This window comes from Stereum hirsutum (assembly GCF_000264905.1).
Source record: "Stereum hirsutum FP-91666 SS1 unplaced genomic scaffold STEHIscaffold_10, whole genome shotgun sequence".
NCBI classification, from domain to species: Eukaryota; Fungi; Basidiomycota; class Agaricomycetes; order Russulales; family Stereaceae; genus Stereum; species Stereum hirsutum.
The window spans coordinates 866332-882041 of record NW_006763140.1 but is presented as its reverse complement, the minus strand read 5'-3'; the positions used below and the strand labels follow the sequence as shown (position 1 = coordinate 882041).

Sequence of the window (15710 nt, the reverse complement as noted above, 5' to 3'; positions counted from 1 at the left end):
AGTCTCCGTGGGCATCCACATAGGTAGAAGTATACAAACTACTTACTCGTCCACCGGAAACTCAGAGTCAGATGTAACGAAAGGGATACCTGGTAATGGAGCAATCATCTAGTCTACTTCTGAACTTGGCTTCACATCTGCCTACGTTGGGATAACGTACTCTTTCCTCTCGATTCCTTCTAGATATCTTCAAATTCTATCTTGATTCATTGATGATAACTCTGATCTACGCCTTGTTCAAGATGAGTTGTACATCACATGGAACGAAGAAGATCGGGTTACAGGGATCCCGGAGTCTACACAGTTAAGAATACCCTACAGTTCCAACCAACCCACTCTCCCACATGCATGTAAAGCGTAATCTCAACCCCTCAAGAACCCGATCTTCTGCCAATAGCTCAACCACTTCCCAACATCCACGCTTTCTAGCTTCTTCGCATTCATCAGACTACTCGAAACCTTTACCGCCTTATTCGTCGCAATGGCGAGCTCAGTCGCCGACTCCATGTCCTTCTCGAAGAAATCAAACAACTTCAACGCGGGGTTTGCCTTCTGGGTATCAGCTTCGGCGTCTTGTGCGGCATCCTGCAATCTGGAGAGCCACTCGCTGTACGGCACGATGGGGACACCGAGGACGCTGGAAGCTGTGGAGGAGACAACGGTCCAAGACACGGGGTAGGGGTGGACGAGATGCATGACGGGCTCAGGGCTGCCGACCATGTCTATCAAGGCAGACGCAGCGACATCTACGGGAATCCACGATATTTGCTGTAACGAGTGCAGATCATTAGGCGTCGACTCGTGGACTGGCAGCGGTCACGAATACTCACCTCAGTACGTTCAGGAACAGCGCCCAACACCTGCGAGCCTCTCAATAACGCAGGTAACCACTCCTTCTCGTTCCATCCTCCAACCTTGCTGTCGCCAGCCAGTTGCCCGACCCGTACCACATTCACGCACAGGGCTCGCTTTTTCCTCGCCTGTAGAAGTAAGGTTTCTGCGACCCATTTACTTTGGCTATAACCGGAGAGGCTGGCGATCAGCGGATTAGTGACTGGCGTTTCCGGCACCGGTGCAATGGGCGAGGCTGGTGGGAGAAAATCAGGTTTGAGTCCTTTGCAGGTGGAAGTACAACGCACTCATGATAGTTGATATGGAGCTCGTAAACAAGATGGGAGGAGGCGATGGGTGGGGTGAGCTCAACGAAAGGTCGATCAAGTTCCGCATGCCGACTACGAGAGGTTCGAAGGAGGACAAAGCAACGTTGAAATCCACACGCCACGCTACATGATTTTTATTCGTTAGAACACCAAACCGAGAGGGCTACGGGAGCTCATTCGGAGCTCACCGTTGTGAATGATACTAGTGACTGAGTCGCGCATCTGTTCGAATGGTCATCCTGGGTACTTTTCCAAGGAAGAAAAACAGAACATACCTCGTTGTACACAGTTTCTCCGACACCAAAATCAGCCTTAGTAAAATCCACCTCTAGTAGAACTACCTTCCCTCCGGCCAGCAATCGTTCATCAAGTTCCCAATTCTCGAAGGCCTTCAGCTGTCTCTCCAAAATGTTCTGCTTGGATGGTCGATTTAGGGCGTATACCCTGGTCACTGACGGCTTCACAAGCAACTGAGCCAAGAGATGAGCTCCCAATCTTCCCGAAGTCCCAGATACGAGGACAACTTCATCTAGCGTCTTTACTGAGCGGGCGTCACGAGGACTGTGAACTGGGAAGTCGCCGCTGTATTTACTGACCATGGCTTGCATAGACTTGGCGATACGTTCACGTTTGTTTTCCACGCTCTGTTCATCGGAGGAAAATAGTGAGAGGATGTATGAGGTGAGGGCAGAGATGGTAGGGTTGTTGTAGACGAAGCTGTTCGGGAGCCGAAGGCGAGAGCCAGATGAAGCCAAAGGCTCTCGAAGGGCGTGAATGATCGCATTGCGGATGTAGGTCGCCTGTAAGCTAATGGAGAATGGGTCAGTGTACTTCCCAGCTAATGTGACGGTTTCATCCAGCATAGCACCTACCTATCACACCCTTGCTGGAACAAGTCCATATCGCCTTCAAGTTCCAAGTCCATGACCTTCGTTACTACTCGCCTCACAAATTGCACCACGGATTCTTCGGTCCATTCGCCAGGAGCAGCAACGTCCGCTTGCGATGATTCTTGGACAGCAGCATACAGAGCCTGGATTTCGGGCTCGTATTTGGTGATAATAGCGTGGCGCCTTGGTCCACCCTTTGAGTTGAATTCGAAGGGCTTCGCAGGCTTCGATACAATGATCATCTACAAGATAGAACAGGTCAGCGTGACGCGTGGTAAAGAGAGCTATGAGGCTGACCTCCTTGAAGAGTCTGGAATGAGCCGGCGCGAAATTGTTCATTCTCTCAACAGTTGGCCTATCATGCAAGGCGTAAACCATCAATATACTGCGTACAATCGCTACGAAGCAAATGGATAGGCTTGCTCACCATATCTTGTTGCGAAACTCTACAAGTTTCTCTTCATCCTCTGGGTCAAACGCGTATTCTGGTGCTGGATCAACCAAGACTCCGTTCTGTGTTTGACCTCGTCCGAACATGATGGCACACGCTACATGAGGATCTTGCAGCAGAATCGCCTCTGAAAGAGGCAGTGCGGGTGTAGTGTCATTGTCGTGTCCCATCAAATGTACTCAGAAAAACTCACCGAGAGGTCCGGGATTAGTCTATCGTCAAGCCATACGCTCAGTCAATACTGGTTGGGTAGTTTCAGGTATAGTCACAGAGGGGACCTGCCTTCTCACCAGTGGACAACATGATCTGATCGTCCACTCGGCCATAGACTCTCCATTTCTTTGGATATCTCGGATGCCTCTGTATAAGGTCGGAGGTTCTGTACATCGGTCGCCCATCCTTCGACGTGGCATTCGCCATAGCTATGCCTTTATGAGGCACATCCTGTATACAAATAGGGTATCCGTAAGTTAGTCACTTGCTTCGCCTCCATCAATTCATCCTTAGTGACGACCCAAGACGTTCGAGTAGTAGAGTGTACTTACGACGATACAGAGCTCGAAGATATCGTTCCCATCCACGCCTTCATTCTGCGATAAGAGCTCAAACTCGGCATTCGGTGAGAATTCGAACCATTCCCAGGTATCGAGAGTCGGGCGTCCAGAGGGGAAGCTTAGGTTCAGACAACCTACTTCGGTCCTGTATCGCATCGTGCATATCAGAGGACGAAAGCAGCTCAAGAATGGTGGAAGTTAGGGTGAATAAATGGTACGTACGACCCAAAGAAGGGGATCAGAGTAAGACCTCGTGCTGTCAGTGTATCTCCCACAGACTTGGTCATTGGAGCGCCTCCGAATGTCTGCATTGTCGCGAGCAATTGATCAGCTTCGACACCGAAAAATAATCATGAGATTCATACAATCGAGTGCACAGACTTCATAGAGTCGAAAATTGAAAGGTCGTGGGACCAAGTCTGATAAACAAAACACGTATGCGGCATAATATGCGTCAGCGAGCCATATTGTAAGCGGCATGGACATCGAGCTACTGACCTCGATGACAGAAGGAACACAAAACACCACCTCGCTCTTTGTCTGGATGATTCCCTGGAGATAAGTCTCGGGTGTTGATATGACGGGCGGCGACGCAGGCTTGAATACCGCCATGATCATGCCAGGGATGCACTACCAAAAGAAGCGAGTACGTTCAGACTGGTACCGGACATGCAACAAAGTGACGATCTAATGAGCGACTCACAGTCCACATCATGATGAACATGCCCATGCCGTCTAGGTATGCGAACTCAGTTCATCGTAGTAAGCTGGACTGAGGAATGAGCATACGGTATAGCGGGCAAGTATGCGCCGCAACTATAGTACCACACATATCGACTTCGCCATAGCCTTTGAAAATGTGTCGATCAGCATGACAGCTGAGACCATGTAATTGCGGTTGAAATGCTCACATATGACCATACACCACTGTAGGAACATTCTGTGGGTAAGATAAATGGGTTTGGGAAACGACGTTGTGCCTAACAAGAGCGAATTAGCCAGCTGCTCGTCCTAACGCTACACATGCTCACCAGAAGAATGAAGTATAACCGCAGTAGTGTCCAAGTCCACCTTCGGAAACTCAATGTCCTCCGCTTCCTTTGCCCGTGTTGCCCGCGCCGACGCATCGCCATTTTGGACCTCCACGGCCTTGTCATTATCCTCAATATCCTTGAACTGAATCATTGCCAGCACCTCGACTTCAATCCCGTCATTGTCCCTCAGTATATCCCTCGCCTCGGCGATCAACCTCTGCATAGCCGGATCCGGAGAGACAAAGACCTGAAGCAGCTGCGCCTTCTTGATGAGATGGGCCACAGCGACAGGTGAGTTACGAACGGAAAGCGGAAAGGGAGTGAGATTGAGACGCATTATAGCGACTATGGTGCTGAAGAAGCTGATCGAGTCTATCAATGACGCCAAGATTAGAATAAGGGTGAAAAGACGGGGGGATATTGGTCGGCTCAGTCACCACGCCACACTCGTAGAAGAGCGATGGTGTAAAGGTGATACTCACCTGCATTCGCCAGGATTCCAATCGTCGGCGGAACTTTCTGCTTCATAGCAACGATCCCGGACTCCCTGTCCTGACGTGCATACCTATCCTCGAACCTCATATAATGCCCGTTCACGATCTTCGCCGCTCGTTGGATTTTACGCCACGCCTCGGGATACTTGATTGTTCTAGTACCAGAACCGCAATCGTCTCCACTGATGGTTGAAGAGTCCTCGTCGGCATAGATGAAAAGCGGATGCTCTGGACTATGCTCTGCGTGATACTCGAAAAGCTCGGGAATGCATAGCGTCCCATCAACAGGGGGTGGGTGAAATGTGGGACTGCTGTACCCTTGAGGCATAGGAAAAGAACCAAAAGGCGGTGGAGCAAAATCTACCTTTGACGAAGGCATGTCAGAAGAACAAGTGATGATGGGTAGATGCTGATGTGGGACACCTATACGGCGTTGCTGAAGATATGCACACCGGCGTCATTTATAGTAGACGTCCAACGTGTCCGTAGAGCTTGCTGGGAAGAGGACCCGGTTCTTCCTATTTCCGAGAGCAAGGGCAAAGGAACCATGAGTCCATGACTGTGTAGCCTATTGGTTCTTGTCAAGCGATGTCGGTCAGTAATGGCGAGTGCTTTAGAAAACTGTGACGCAGTTGAGGCAGAAGTGCTGATGCGCATCGGCATCTGGGACTCTTCTCATGGGATAGGCGTCCACTATCGAGGTTAGTGTGTCTGGGAACCCTCTAATACTGAGTCGGAACATATATGAGCATGCATCGTCACTGTGGATGACCGCATGGGAGTCCGGCAAAAGTTACTGGGGAGATGCTCAAAGTTTCACGGCCCATGCAGAGACGGCAGTTCGGCCATCTGTTCATGTGCGCCGTTCTTAGCGACCCGAGCATACTTCTTGACGATGTTATGATGTAGGTTCGCTCATGTGTTTGTTTTTGGGTAACCTAGCAAACTGCATGCCACTCACAATCACTGTAAGAAGGCATAAGCGGGAAAACGAGGACAAGACGGATCGAATAGAAGACGAGGGTACGCACCTTATGTTACTTACACAAAACACGAGATATCGAGGGTAATATTCGTAGCAAAGGAAGGCTGCTCTCCGATTCTTTACCTGAAGCCGCGTTTGAACGTACAATTACAACATCGACATTCCAAACGAAACAAGGCGATACAAAATCAGACGTATTAGACGAGCTCGACGAGGCCCATGGTAAGTAACTGCTGGACGACAGCGTATGGTGTCAGCACGATGTGCCCCTTTTGCGCTTGCAGCGTTGTGCCACTATAAAGCCCGAACGTCAGTACCTCGTAAAGAAAAGCAAGAAAAAAGGGCGAGGGGTGGGTATCGGCAGGCCAGAAAGAGGTAAAGTGACATACTCTGGTAGGATCACGGGAGGGCACTCGTCCAGTGCGTGCACGAAAACGGCTCGCATATGATCAGGCATAGTAACTATGACAAGTACAACCCATGATCCGCGGATATCAGCCTCTTTATAGGTTGGGAAGTCAAGGTAACGAGTGAACGCACCCATCGGAGGCTCAAACGGATTGTCCTTCACATCGAGTTCGCGCTGGGCTCTTGGTAGGGCATCCAGTAGTGCAGTCCTCAGGTGTGCTTCCCAGAGATCGGCATATCTGTTTGCATGGTCAAGCATAGATCGGTTTGTATGGTAAGTAGATATACCGTTTGGCATGATTCAGCTCTGTCTGAGACAGTCGCGTCTGGAGTTCAACTTCATGTATTATGTGCCGAGAATATTTCTCTATCTAACGTGACCTCGTTGAATGAGTTGGAACGATCCATGTACAGTTAGATTTTTATGAACGAACCTTGAAGAGGCGGGTCCGAAGATACGAGCGTACGATGAACTTCACTCTTTCGATCTCCGTCTGAGCGAGTACAATTCGGAAATGTTCATCCTCAGACGAATTCGGATCGCCCTTCAGAAGTGTCACGGTCTCTGACTGGTTTCAATTCTCTTCAAACTCCTCGTCTCGACGATCATAATTCTCAAACACTCACCCACCTGTCTCCGGATGTGGTCTAACAGAGTCCCCAGTACGCCCTCCTGCCCCTCGAGTATATCTGGCGAATGTCTCTCATTCATCCAATGCCGGATAAGCTGCTGCAAAGGTGTTTGATTCTCTGCTGTCGGATCGTGTGCGTTGGCAAAACCTGCATCGGGGTTTCGAGGAGCTTCGACTTGAAGCATGTCAAAGTCGTCATCGTCTGGTGCATTGATTATACGGTGGACAAAATCTTCGCCCATGGGAACGTCGAATTCATCGTCGTCAAATAGAGCATTGCGGGCCATGGTGATGATGGAATACGGCAAAGGCGTAACAATGGAGTGGCAGAGAGAGAAGACGCGCACGCGAAACAGTCTGCCCTAAAGCAACGCGTTCGGCGTGACTCTTCGCCACAATTCGTGTGGCACTGGCATGATGTCATTTCGTGCCTGAGTATCCCCTCCTCATTGTACTCTCCGCTGCACCACCAACTATCAAGAACGGTGTTGGCTCCCAAATGTATTTACGGCGCTCCTGTACCATTATTAATAGCATGGATATGTGCGTCACATAGGTTTGACATAGGTCAACTTCCCCCGGAGGCAACGTCACTATGAAAGCGACAAAGTATAAAAGTGAGTCGCCAACGGTCTTATCACGCACGACTTTCATACTCTTCAGAATGGGGCGAGTCACCTTTCTTTCTTGCTGGCTCAACCTCCGGAAACTTACAATCTCCTTCCACCATTCAGTATCATCATATCATGTATAGCAGGCATTTTTGCCGCCATAGGCGATCTCATCCTGGGCATCGTTGATTGCATTGCAGGATGCCTTGAGTGTATTATATCAGGTATTTTGTCCGTATCATCAACGCTCGTGATGTTTGTCTGAACTTTTGTGTGCGTGATTTTAGCCATCGCAGGGTTCTTCGCCGGCTTAGTTGATTGTATCACCGGCTGCTTGTGCTGTGGGTAAGTCATCGTTCTGCCATATCAGCCTCCCTACCCCACAATAGTCTGTCTTTGCCAACATTTTTTCATGTGTTTTTGTCATGTACATGTACTAATTTACTCTTACAGTCGAGTCTAAACAAGGCCTCCGGGACAGGCTGGCTCCTACAAGGAGTCATTGAAGTTCCCGGAGGCCATATATTTCCTCGATCATACCGACTTTAGACTGTCCTCAGAGAAGTGATACGTCTTGGAGAAGGGTGTTGTCATTGTGCTACGGTCGCTGCTAGCTTTATACCCCAACTTGTATCAATCACCGCTGTTATTCCCTGGATTGTACGTTTTACACCTACCTACTAATATTTTACGATGTGTTCTCTTGAATGACGCTGGATAGTTTTTGCACAAGCAAGACCGTATGCAACACAGGAAGATTATACAGAACGCTGAACAGACTAATAATTGAGGGAAATGCGCGTGCCAACACAAAGAACAATGATCGTCCATAAGCAACCTATCTGCTTTTACGCGTCCTTGCTCTTCACTTCTGGCTTCCCCAGTACTCTCCAGATCAAATTAAAATACCAGCTCCTCGGCAGCCATCTCAACACCATCAAGGCAAACGTCCCAGTCCCATCCAACACCTCAATCGGTACCTTCCTCTTCCGAGCCTCCAAACCTCTCCCGATAGTCTTTCTTAGAACACTCTCAACAAATACTCCCGCATCCATCGCCTTCCCCTCCCCCTTACCCATCTCAATAATCCTCCCGATGTTATGTACAAATGCTCCGTAAAGCGATCCAGGAGGTGCAAGATAAGTATCCAGTTTATCGAGGATACGGGACTGGACGGTGCCAGTGTTGATGTGCGAGACGGAGATGTCGAAGGGACGACATTCGAGGGAGAGGACTTCGGAGATCGTACGGAGGCATGATTTGGTGGCGGCGTAGATGCCGAACCAGGGTGGTGCGCTAGACATCAATATTGCAAACCAAGGAAGAAAGGTATTATCAGTTCCATACAATCAAGAAGAAGAGGTGTCTTGCTTGCGCATTAGGGGACGCACAATTCTCCAGCTCGAGAGCCGATGTTCAGGATGGTCCCTTGTTTTCGCTCTGCCATGTGTGGGATCACAGCTCGACAGAGCCGAAGCACGGAGAAGACATTGGTGTCGAAAACATTTTTTGTTGCATCAATGGTCCAATCTATCAATGGGCCTATAACAAGTCCAAAATACATCAAATCAGCTATGCGTACCAGTCAGAACGAGTGGGCCAGAGGAAGCGGCGGGAGCGCCACACAGCGCGCGACTGGGGAGGCGGATGACACAAACCTGCAGCAGGCATCCCCGCGTTATTGATGAGTAGGTCAATATGACCCTCATCTTCAATGATCTTAGCCACTACGGCGTTGGCCTGCTCATCGCTCATCACGTCGAGCACACATTTGCGGCAGTTGGGGTGATGGAGGTCGTCCATTGAGGACAAAGAACGTGCTGTAGCGTAGACGATGTATCCGCGTGCGGTTAGGTTCTCGCAACTGAAAATGATATCAGTGAATGACTGATATAGGAAAACAATAGGACGGAAGCGAAAACACTCATGAGGAGGGAACGCACAATGCGAAACCAATACCGCCTTTCGAACAGCCTGTGACGAGAGCGACTGATCGTTCCATCACGGAGTCGTTGGGTAGTTTACTAATATTATGGCTATGCCCAACTCTGGGCTGGGTGTACGGGGAAGTAAAGAAATTTGGCGGTTGTTCAGGCCCCTCCTAGCGAGATTATACAGTATAGGCTTGGTTGGGAGTGAGGCTTAGTGAGGCCTAATGAGGTTTCAACTCAACCTTGATGGGAGCACAGCTCTCCATCCCGATTCCCCCCTATTCGGAGCCCTTATGTTCCGACTTTACACGCCAGTGTTTCCTGGATCCAGAAAAGGGAGCTTCGATGCCAAAAGCGTCCTCTTCTAGAGGAGGACACCCAATATACGTTCATAGAGCGTCGAAAACTGTAACCAAACGGTGGCGCTTGCAGTTGACACAGGAATAAGTTAGAGTTGAAGGTAAGAACAGGGAAATGTGAAGACACACTAGACGTTCAACGAGGAGAACCCATTCAAGCTTATTGCACAAAATGACCCTAAAAATACAAAACGGAAATGTCCTATACTCACCCAAGTATCACCATAGTTATCCACCCACAGCCTACTCAAACAAACAAACAACGAAGGAAAATTAGTCCTCTTCCTCCTCGTCGAAGTTCTCCTCGATCCTATCCTCCCTCCCATATCCACTTCCATTCGCTTGTCCGTTACTATCCCCGTTCTCATAATCATACTCATCGTCCCTCAACGCAGCCCTTCTGTCATCCTCAACCGGTTCCCTATCCGTAGCCCGAGCCTCAGCCTTCGTCCGCTCAACTTTCCCCGCACCAGGTACCTTTGACGCAGACGCTTTCCTGCCCCGCCCCCTTCCACCTCCTCCACCCCGTCCACCCGCTGCTTTCCTACTCCCGCTCGCAACCGGAGCTCCATCATCATCGTCATCCGCATCGTCCTTCTTCTTTCTCCGCTTTCGCTTCGGCTTAGGAGCCTCGCCGTCGTCGAGGTCCATCTCTTCATCATCATCTCCTGCGGTGGCAGCTTTCTTACCTTTTCGCGAGCGTTTGTTGTCAGGTCCATCCAGGTCGATTGTGCCGCCTGCGGAGGGGTCGGGGACTTCCTGGACGAGCTCTTTGAGGAAATCGAGCATTTCGGTGGTTTCGATTGCATGTTTACTAACGTTTTGAAGGGGTATCGAAGGGGAGGGTGAAGCCACGACAGATGTGTATGTTCGCGTGCGATATTCCAGGTGTTGTGTAATGGGGAATTGGAAATATGTTGGAGGGATGTGGCAAAGACGGAGGAACAAAGGTAGACGTCAAAAGACTGGGTCATACCCGCCAGAAAAAGATAAAGACGTACAGATGGTATGCCTCGACCTTCTTGCTCCCCCTTGAGACTGTAACAGCACTAGCCTCGTCGATAATGAGCTGGAGGAACAGCTCCAGCGCCTTTGCTACATTGTAAGGAGCAACAATTTGAGCCTCCGTTAACTCGTCGCCATAACGATAACAAGCACACTGCTACGAGAGTAGAGAGAGTTATACAGAGAAAAGACGTACAAATAACAACCGGAGTTGCTTGTGCTACCTTGCCCACCTCTTCATCCTTCTGCATAATCTTCTTTATTCGTGCCTAGAGAGCCAAGTTCGACATAGCGTTGTCACGCCGTCGATTGTGGAGCGCGCGCGTTGCAAAAGTAATCAATGAGATAGATGTACGTTCATCATAGCCAAAGAGACCTACGACGGGGAATTTAGTCGTCTTCATGCTGCCCTTCGTGTTGCTTTGACTGTCTCGATAACTTCAAGTCCGTCCAAGCTGGCGGTCGAGAATATGCGATTATAAGATTCCCAGCTTGTGGGTCCTTTGAGTACGGAGTTTTATGTGTAGCCCTATAACGATGCTTATGAGAAAGCGTAGAAGTCGAGAAGAAAAGAGCAGAGGAAACGATGGGAGAAGGAGTATAAAGTAGCTGGCTCGTTAGCCGCTCAGATAATTCTTACGTGTGAGAATAAAACCCTAACCCTAGGTCTCCAACATCTCGGCGATGAGTGAGTACCGGCGTTCCCACCAAGCGCCATGTCCATTGCAAATTGGCGGACTTTGAAAGCTGCCGGGCAAGCCGCATCCCATTTCGACGCGGGCCACAGTAAGACTCACCGATTTGGCGGGGTGGCACCTATGTACGAGACCTTTCGCGTCTAGGGCAAGGTACACCCCACCAGTAAATCCTATAAATTCTAGTATATTATTTGACATACATTCACTTCGTTTGGTCGCGACAGAATCCTTTCACTCTCCTCGAGTGATTTGATATGAGCGTATGGCTCATTGTGTAGCTCGTTCACGTTGAAATTAGAAAATTCTGTCGCGACCAAATTAGAGAGACATATTTTAGATGAATTTATGCATAGCTATGTTGAGTGTCACTATGCACACTGCTGCCTTTGTTGTGTTGCAATGTTCGTAAGTGACAGCCTGCAGCCACTCGGCTATGGGAGTAAGCGAGACGCGGCACAGCGGAGTTTGAACCAGCACGCAATGGGTGAGTGCCGGTACTCACGATGAGCGTGGCGACCCAGGCACAGTTGCTTTTCTGTTTCTTCCTCCATTACACTCGTCGCTCGTCACTTTGACTCTATCGCTTCGTCTACTACACCTAATGCCTCACGACTCACTGAGAATAGCTGTCACTTCTCTGTCAATGGGGAAGACATTCATGACCTAGAAGCGATCCCGATGGGATGAATACTTGCATGGGCTGGCCTACGATCTATCTTTCGAAGGGATACGAACCATATACCACTGCGAAGAGGATTCATACTAGGTAAAGCCTCTTGCGGCATCTCGTTGGAAATGTATTTTTGGTCCATGAAGAAACGTCCACTTCCTGTCTATCTCAATCTTGACGGCAGTTGCAACTATTTGCAGTCGGCGCAATAGAGTTAGCCGTCTGTTTTTCTGCATCACGAGAAGATTTCTGGGAAATCACATCATAGTCCTTCCACCTCTAGTTCTCGGCAGGTGTTCTGGGTGCTCACCCTCACATGAGTATTACCACTCCCACACTGCTTTCACTCAACAGGCCGACGAGTCCTACGTTACATGTCCACGCCCATCATCACCCACATCCTGGGTCCATCAGACTCTCATCCGTCATACTCTCTCTCGCAAAATGCCTCTATTACTTGTCGCTGCTACTATTTTCGAGCGTGGAAACATGCAACCTACATCGAACGAAACCGAGGAGGAACAAAAGAGGGCGCGTACGGCGTCTTTGTTAGTCACAATTTCAGAGAAAGCTATACCTTTCACGAACTCCATGGTGAAGGTTAGTCCTCTATACTATTCATAGAGACCGTGGTATACCATCACGACTCGTGCTGATATATCGTACATCTGCCTAGGCCGTGTACTGGAGCACGAGCGGCGCCGAAATTGCTTCTATCCTGGCGCTGCGTTACCCGTCGCACGCTTTCGCACCATACATTCGTACCCTCATTTCCTTGAGCAATTCTCGAGCCCATGCATCAACTATTGGCGCTATGAGCTTTACATACCTCCTCGGAGCGCTTCTGGTCATTTCAGGCTCCCTCGTTCGCCTCCGCTGCTTCTAAGAGATGGGTCGACACTTCACCTTCCGCCTTTCCCTCCGCAAAGACCAGAAACTTTGCACCACCGGTCCTTATTCCATTATCCGCCACCCTGGATACACGGGCGCGTTGCGCCTGACGCTAGGTCAACCATTGACGTTAGCAGGAAGCGGAAGTTAGTGGGCAGGCGTTGGCGGGTGGAAGAGTGGTCCGCTCGGAAAGTTCTACACTGTGCTGCTTGTGGCGTGCGTTACGGCCTGCTCCAGGATTTTTCCAAGGATGTTGCAGGAAGATGAGTATCTGAGAAAAGTATTCAAGGAGGAGTGGGAGCAGTGGGCACGGAAGGTTCCCTATCGGCTCTTGCCTGGTGTCTACTGAAGGCGTTCTACTTCAGGCTATTTGATGAAATTCTAGGTACACCATGCATGCCGCGACCATAACCACTTGCTATCTCAGTTCGCCATCAAGTTGAACTATACTTATGCGAGCCTTTCCACTAGAAACTGATGTATGCTTCCGCCAATCAATACGATTGGCTGTTCCAACCCATCGTCTTCTCAGAATCATTCCTTCCTCTTACATGAGTAATCTCGTATGTCCTCGAGAAGGTTTGAATGGGACAGTATCATTATCCCGCGGCCACTACGGGCGGTTAACTCTCACATAAAGACTCCCGCAGTGCTAACCAGGAACTAGCAGCCACCTCATCCGGCTTGACACTTCTTCACCTCGAGAAGCGGCATATCAGACATGCTCTCCCTCGTCAAAGTCCCATTGATATTCACCACCGCGCTATTCTATGACCGCTCCTTCACGGCTCCTCCTTCACCGCCTGTGGCCGAGGAAGAGCAGAAGAAGGCCCTGAAGGTTACTGATATCTCCCTTACGGAGAGACTTATCCCTCCTGCGGGCTTCTTGCTCAAGGTGGGTCGTGTACTCTCTCGCAAATGCTCACTCGTATATAATAAGACATACTCAATAGTGTACATCTAGACGACGTACTGGACAATGAGTGCTGCGGAGATCGCGTCGGTCCTCGCCATCCAATATCCGTCGCACAATCTCGCCCAGCATATTCGCACTCTGCTCTCGTTGGACAGTCCCGAAACCAATCTATCTTCCATAGGAGCTATCACACCTATCTACCTGCTCGGGTCCGCCCTCATCATCACGGGCACTCTCATTCGCTTTCGCTGCTTCCGCGAAATGGGCCGCCACTTCACATTCCGTCTCACCCTGCGCGAGAATCACAAGCTCGTGACCAGTGGTCCATACAGCATCGTCCGTCACCCAAGCTACACGGCTGGCATGATGACGGTGGTGGGCTCGGTGTTAACCTTGGTTGGCGGTGGGAGCTGGTGGAGGGGTGTTGGGGGCTGGAACGGCGCCGGCATGTTACCGAAGATCTGCGCTGGGGTGCTCGGAGTGACTGCTGCATTTTGTGTGAGAGTGTACGCGAGAGCAGCGAAAGAGGACAGGTACTTGAAGCAAGAGTTCAGCGAAGAGTGGGAGGAGTGGGCGAAGAGGGTACCGTGCAAGTATCTGCCTGGGATCTATTGAACATGCATGGTTCCGTCTTTCTTTTTCATGGGTGGTGACGCATACTTGCTCTGCCGACCGTTCCCATACATCCTGGTTTTCGTACCTATTGTGCTGACCTGATTTGCAATAGAGAAGTCATTGATTCGACGCATTCAGCCGTCATGTGTCCACGGTGCTGCCCAAGAGCTTGCAACGTTCTCCACACACCACCGCCATGGCTGAGATCATTCGCAGATCTTCCACATATCTGACGAAGATACTTCTCATCTATACTAACAAAGTATAAAACCCAGTCACTATCTCGGATGGGCTCTGCTGTGTCTTCTCCTACGGGAACGTCTATCGGTCATGATATCCCTCGTCAAGATTCCTCTCATACTTATCACCACAGTCCTCTACGATCGAGCCTACACTGCTCCCGTATCTACTGAGACTGAGGAGGAGCAGAAGAAAGCATTGAAGGCGGCTCATGTCACGCTCGGGGAGAGGATTGTACCCGGCACAACCCTCATGGTCAAAGTTTGTCGTCTCCACCCACTCCTTCATCTGTTCTCGACCTGTCAAGAAACCTAATAAAGTCTCGGACGCTATCGTGATATCTAGGTTTTATACTGGACTATGAGTGCCGCCGAAATCGCATCAATCCTCGCCACACGCTATCCATCGCACCCACTCTCCCTCTATACGCGTACCCTTCTGTCGATGAACGGCACCGAGGCCAGCATAGCCTCTATCGGCACAATCACGCCCACCTACTTTTTCGGATCCATTCTCATCGTGGCAGGCTCACTCATCCGCCTCCGCTGCTTTCGTGAAATGGGTCGTCACTTCACATTCCGTCTTTCCCTCCGTGAGGACCACAAGCTCGTCACCAGCGGCCCGTACGGCATCGTTCGGCATCCAAGCTATACTGGAGGACTCATGACGACTTTGGGATCCGTGCTGACTTTGGCGGGAAGCGGGAGTTGGTGGAAGGAGGTTGGAGGTTGGAGCGCGAGGGGGATATTCCCGAAGGTCTGCGCAGGTTTGCTTGCAGTGAGTGCGGCGTTTTGTGTAAAGGTGTTCACAAGGGCAGGGAAGGAGGACCGTTACCTAAAGCAGGAGTTTAGGGCGGAGTGGGAGGAGTGGGCGAAGAAAGTTCCGTGTATGTATCTTCCTGGGATCTACTGATCATCCGAAAGCCCTGGTGGTGCTGTATTCTTTGGGAGAAACACGAACCACAATGAACTGTCACGCGGTTTGAATACCATGCATATCTCCAAGTTCTAATGGACTAGAACTTCTCCTGGGCGGCGACTAGGACATACGTGAGTAGTGTTTTCCATATCCTATCGTGGGCCTTGACATGCTACGCGTGCAAAGTTGCTTCGCCCTCACGTTTGAGTACATAGGATACGATCACGGTCACCCGCAGCTTCTAACGA

At 50.1% G+C, this 15710-nt stretch overlaps 7 protein-coding genes across 7 annotated transcripts; 4 read left to right on the top strand and 3 right to left on the bottom strand.

Moving 5' to 3' along the window:
- Nucleotides 1-363: 363 nt before the first annotated feature.
- STEHIDRAFT_132425 (acetyl-CoA synthetase-like protein) lies at nt 364-4911 on the bottom strand (the record flags this gene model as incomplete). The annotated part of the gene is made up of 19 exons (XM_007305994.1): nt 364-768; nt 831-1087; nt 1140-1283; nt 1349-1382; nt 1436-1967; nt 2033-2292; nt 2348-2405; nt 2478-2628; nt 2695-2713; nt 2784-2945; nt 3047-3200; nt 3278-3360; nt 3421-3474; nt 3554-3685; nt 3759-3790; nt 3845-3904; nt 3967-4035; nt 4087-4461; nt 4572-4911. The coding sequence occupies 19 exons, from the start codon at nt 4909-4911 to the stop codon at nt 364-366; spliced, it is 3321 nt and encodes a 1106-aa protein (XP_007306056.1).
- A 770-nt stretch (nt 4912-5681) lies between these two features.
- On the bottom strand, nt 5682-6718 carry STEHIDRAFT_81657 (GINS complex Sld5 component). The gene is made up of 6 exons (XM_007305754.1): nt 6608-6718; nt 6411-6545; nt 6265-6347; nt 6109-6215; nt 5958-6030; nt 5682-5862 (listed from the first exon to the last, which is right to left on the bottom strand). Exons 1-6 carry the CDS (start codon nt 6686-6688, stop codon nt 5766-5768), a joined length of 576 nt encoding a protein of 191 aa, XP_007305816.1. The 5' UTR covers nt 6689-6718; the 3' UTR covers nt 5682-5765.
- A 441-nt stretch (nt 6719-7159) lies between these two features.
- Nucleotides 7160-7890, top strand: STEHIDRAFT_122844 (uncharacterized protein). Its single transcript, XM_007305993.1, has 4 exons — nt 7160-7277; nt 7343-7443; nt 7507-7564; nt 7673-7890. The coding sequence occupies exons 1-4, from the start codon at nt 7273-7275 to the stop codon at nt 7680-7682; spliced, it is 174 nt and encodes a 57-aa protein (XP_007306055.1). The 5' UTR covers nt 7160-7272; the 3' UTR covers nt 7683-7890.
- A 55-nt stretch (nt 7891-7945) lies between these two features.
- Nucleotides 7946-11090, bottom strand: STEHIDRAFT_140424 (NAD-P-binding protein). The gene is made up of 8 exons (XM_007305992.1): nt 10895-11090; nt 10711-10783; nt 10511-10604; nt 9722-10323; nt 9163-9575; nt 8878-9083; nt 8611-8761; nt 7946-8515 (listed from the first exon to the last, which is right to left on the bottom strand). The coding sequence occupies exons 5-8, from the start codon at nt 9219-9221 to the stop codon at nt 8068-8070; spliced, it is 864 nt and encodes a 287-aa protein (XP_007306054.1). The 5' UTR covers nt 9222-9575; nt 9722-10323; nt 10511-10604; nt 10711-10783; nt 10895-11090; the 3' UTR covers nt 7946-8067.
- Nucleotides 11091-12326: 1236 nt separating this feature from the next.
- STEHIDRAFT_158609 (uncharacterized protein) lies at nt 12327-12768 on the top strand (the record flags this gene model as incomplete). The annotated part of the gene is made up of 2 exons (XM_007305991.1): nt 12327-12482; nt 12559-12768. 2 exons carry the CDS (start codon nt 12327-12329, stop codon nt 12766-12768), a joined length of 366 nt encoding a protein of 121 aa, XP_007306053.1.
- A 726-nt stretch (nt 12769-13494) lies between these two features.
- STEHIDRAFT_158608 (uncharacterized protein) lies at nt 13495-14304 on the top strand (the record flags this gene model as incomplete). Its single annotated transcript, XM_007305990.1, has 2 exons — nt 13495-13668; nt 13738-14304. 2 exons carry the CDS (start codon nt 13495-13497, stop codon nt 14302-14304), a joined length of 741 nt encoding a protein of 246 aa, XP_007306052.1.
- A 330-nt stretch (nt 14305-14634) lies between these two features.
- Nucleotides 14635-15497, top strand: STEHIDRAFT_169774 (uncharacterized protein; the record flags this gene model as incomplete). Its single annotated transcript, XM_007305989.1, has 2 exons — nt 14635-14805; nt 14890-15497. The coding sequence occupies 2 exons, from the start codon at nt 14635-14637 to the stop codon at nt 15454-15456; spliced, it is 738 nt and encodes a 245-aa protein (XP_007306051.1). The 3' UTR covers nt 15457-15497.
- Nucleotides 15498-15710: the final 213 nt, after the last annotated feature.

Excerpts from the sequence above, each read along its gene's own strand:
- STEHIDRAFT_122844 (XM_007305993.1), top strand. Across the intron at positions 7,444-7,506 it reads CCTTGAGTGTATTATATCAG|CCATCGCAGGGTTCTTCGCC; the intron begins GTATTTTGTCCG and ends GCGTGATTTTAG.
- STEHIDRAFT_81657 (XM_007305754.1), bottom strand. The coding sequence starts at position 6,688 with ATGAATGAGAGACATTCGCCAGATATACTCGAGGGGCAGGAGGGCGTA. Across the intron at positions 6,348-6,410 it reads TTCGGACCCGCCTCTTCAAG|ATAGAGAAATATTCTCGGCA; the intron begins GTTCGTTCATAA and ends AGGTCACGTTAG. Across the intron at positions 5,863-5,957 it reads CCTCCCGTGATCCTACCAGA|TGGCACAACGCTGCAAGCGC; the intron begins GTATGTCACTTT and ends CGGGCTTTATAG.
- STEHIDRAFT_140424 (XM_007305992.1), bottom strand. The coding sequence starts at position 9,221 with ATGGAACGATCAGTCGCTCTCGTCACAGGCTGTTCGAAAGGCGGTATT. Across the intron at positions 8,762-8,877 it reads CGCGGGGATGCCTGCTGCAG|GCCCATTGATAGATTGGACC; the intron begins GTTTGTGTCATC and ends GACTTGTTATAG. Across the intron at positions 8,516-8,610 it reads GGCTCTCGAGCTGGAGAATT|CGCACCACCCTGGTTCGGCA; the intron begins GTGCGTCCCCTA and ends ATTGATGTCTAG.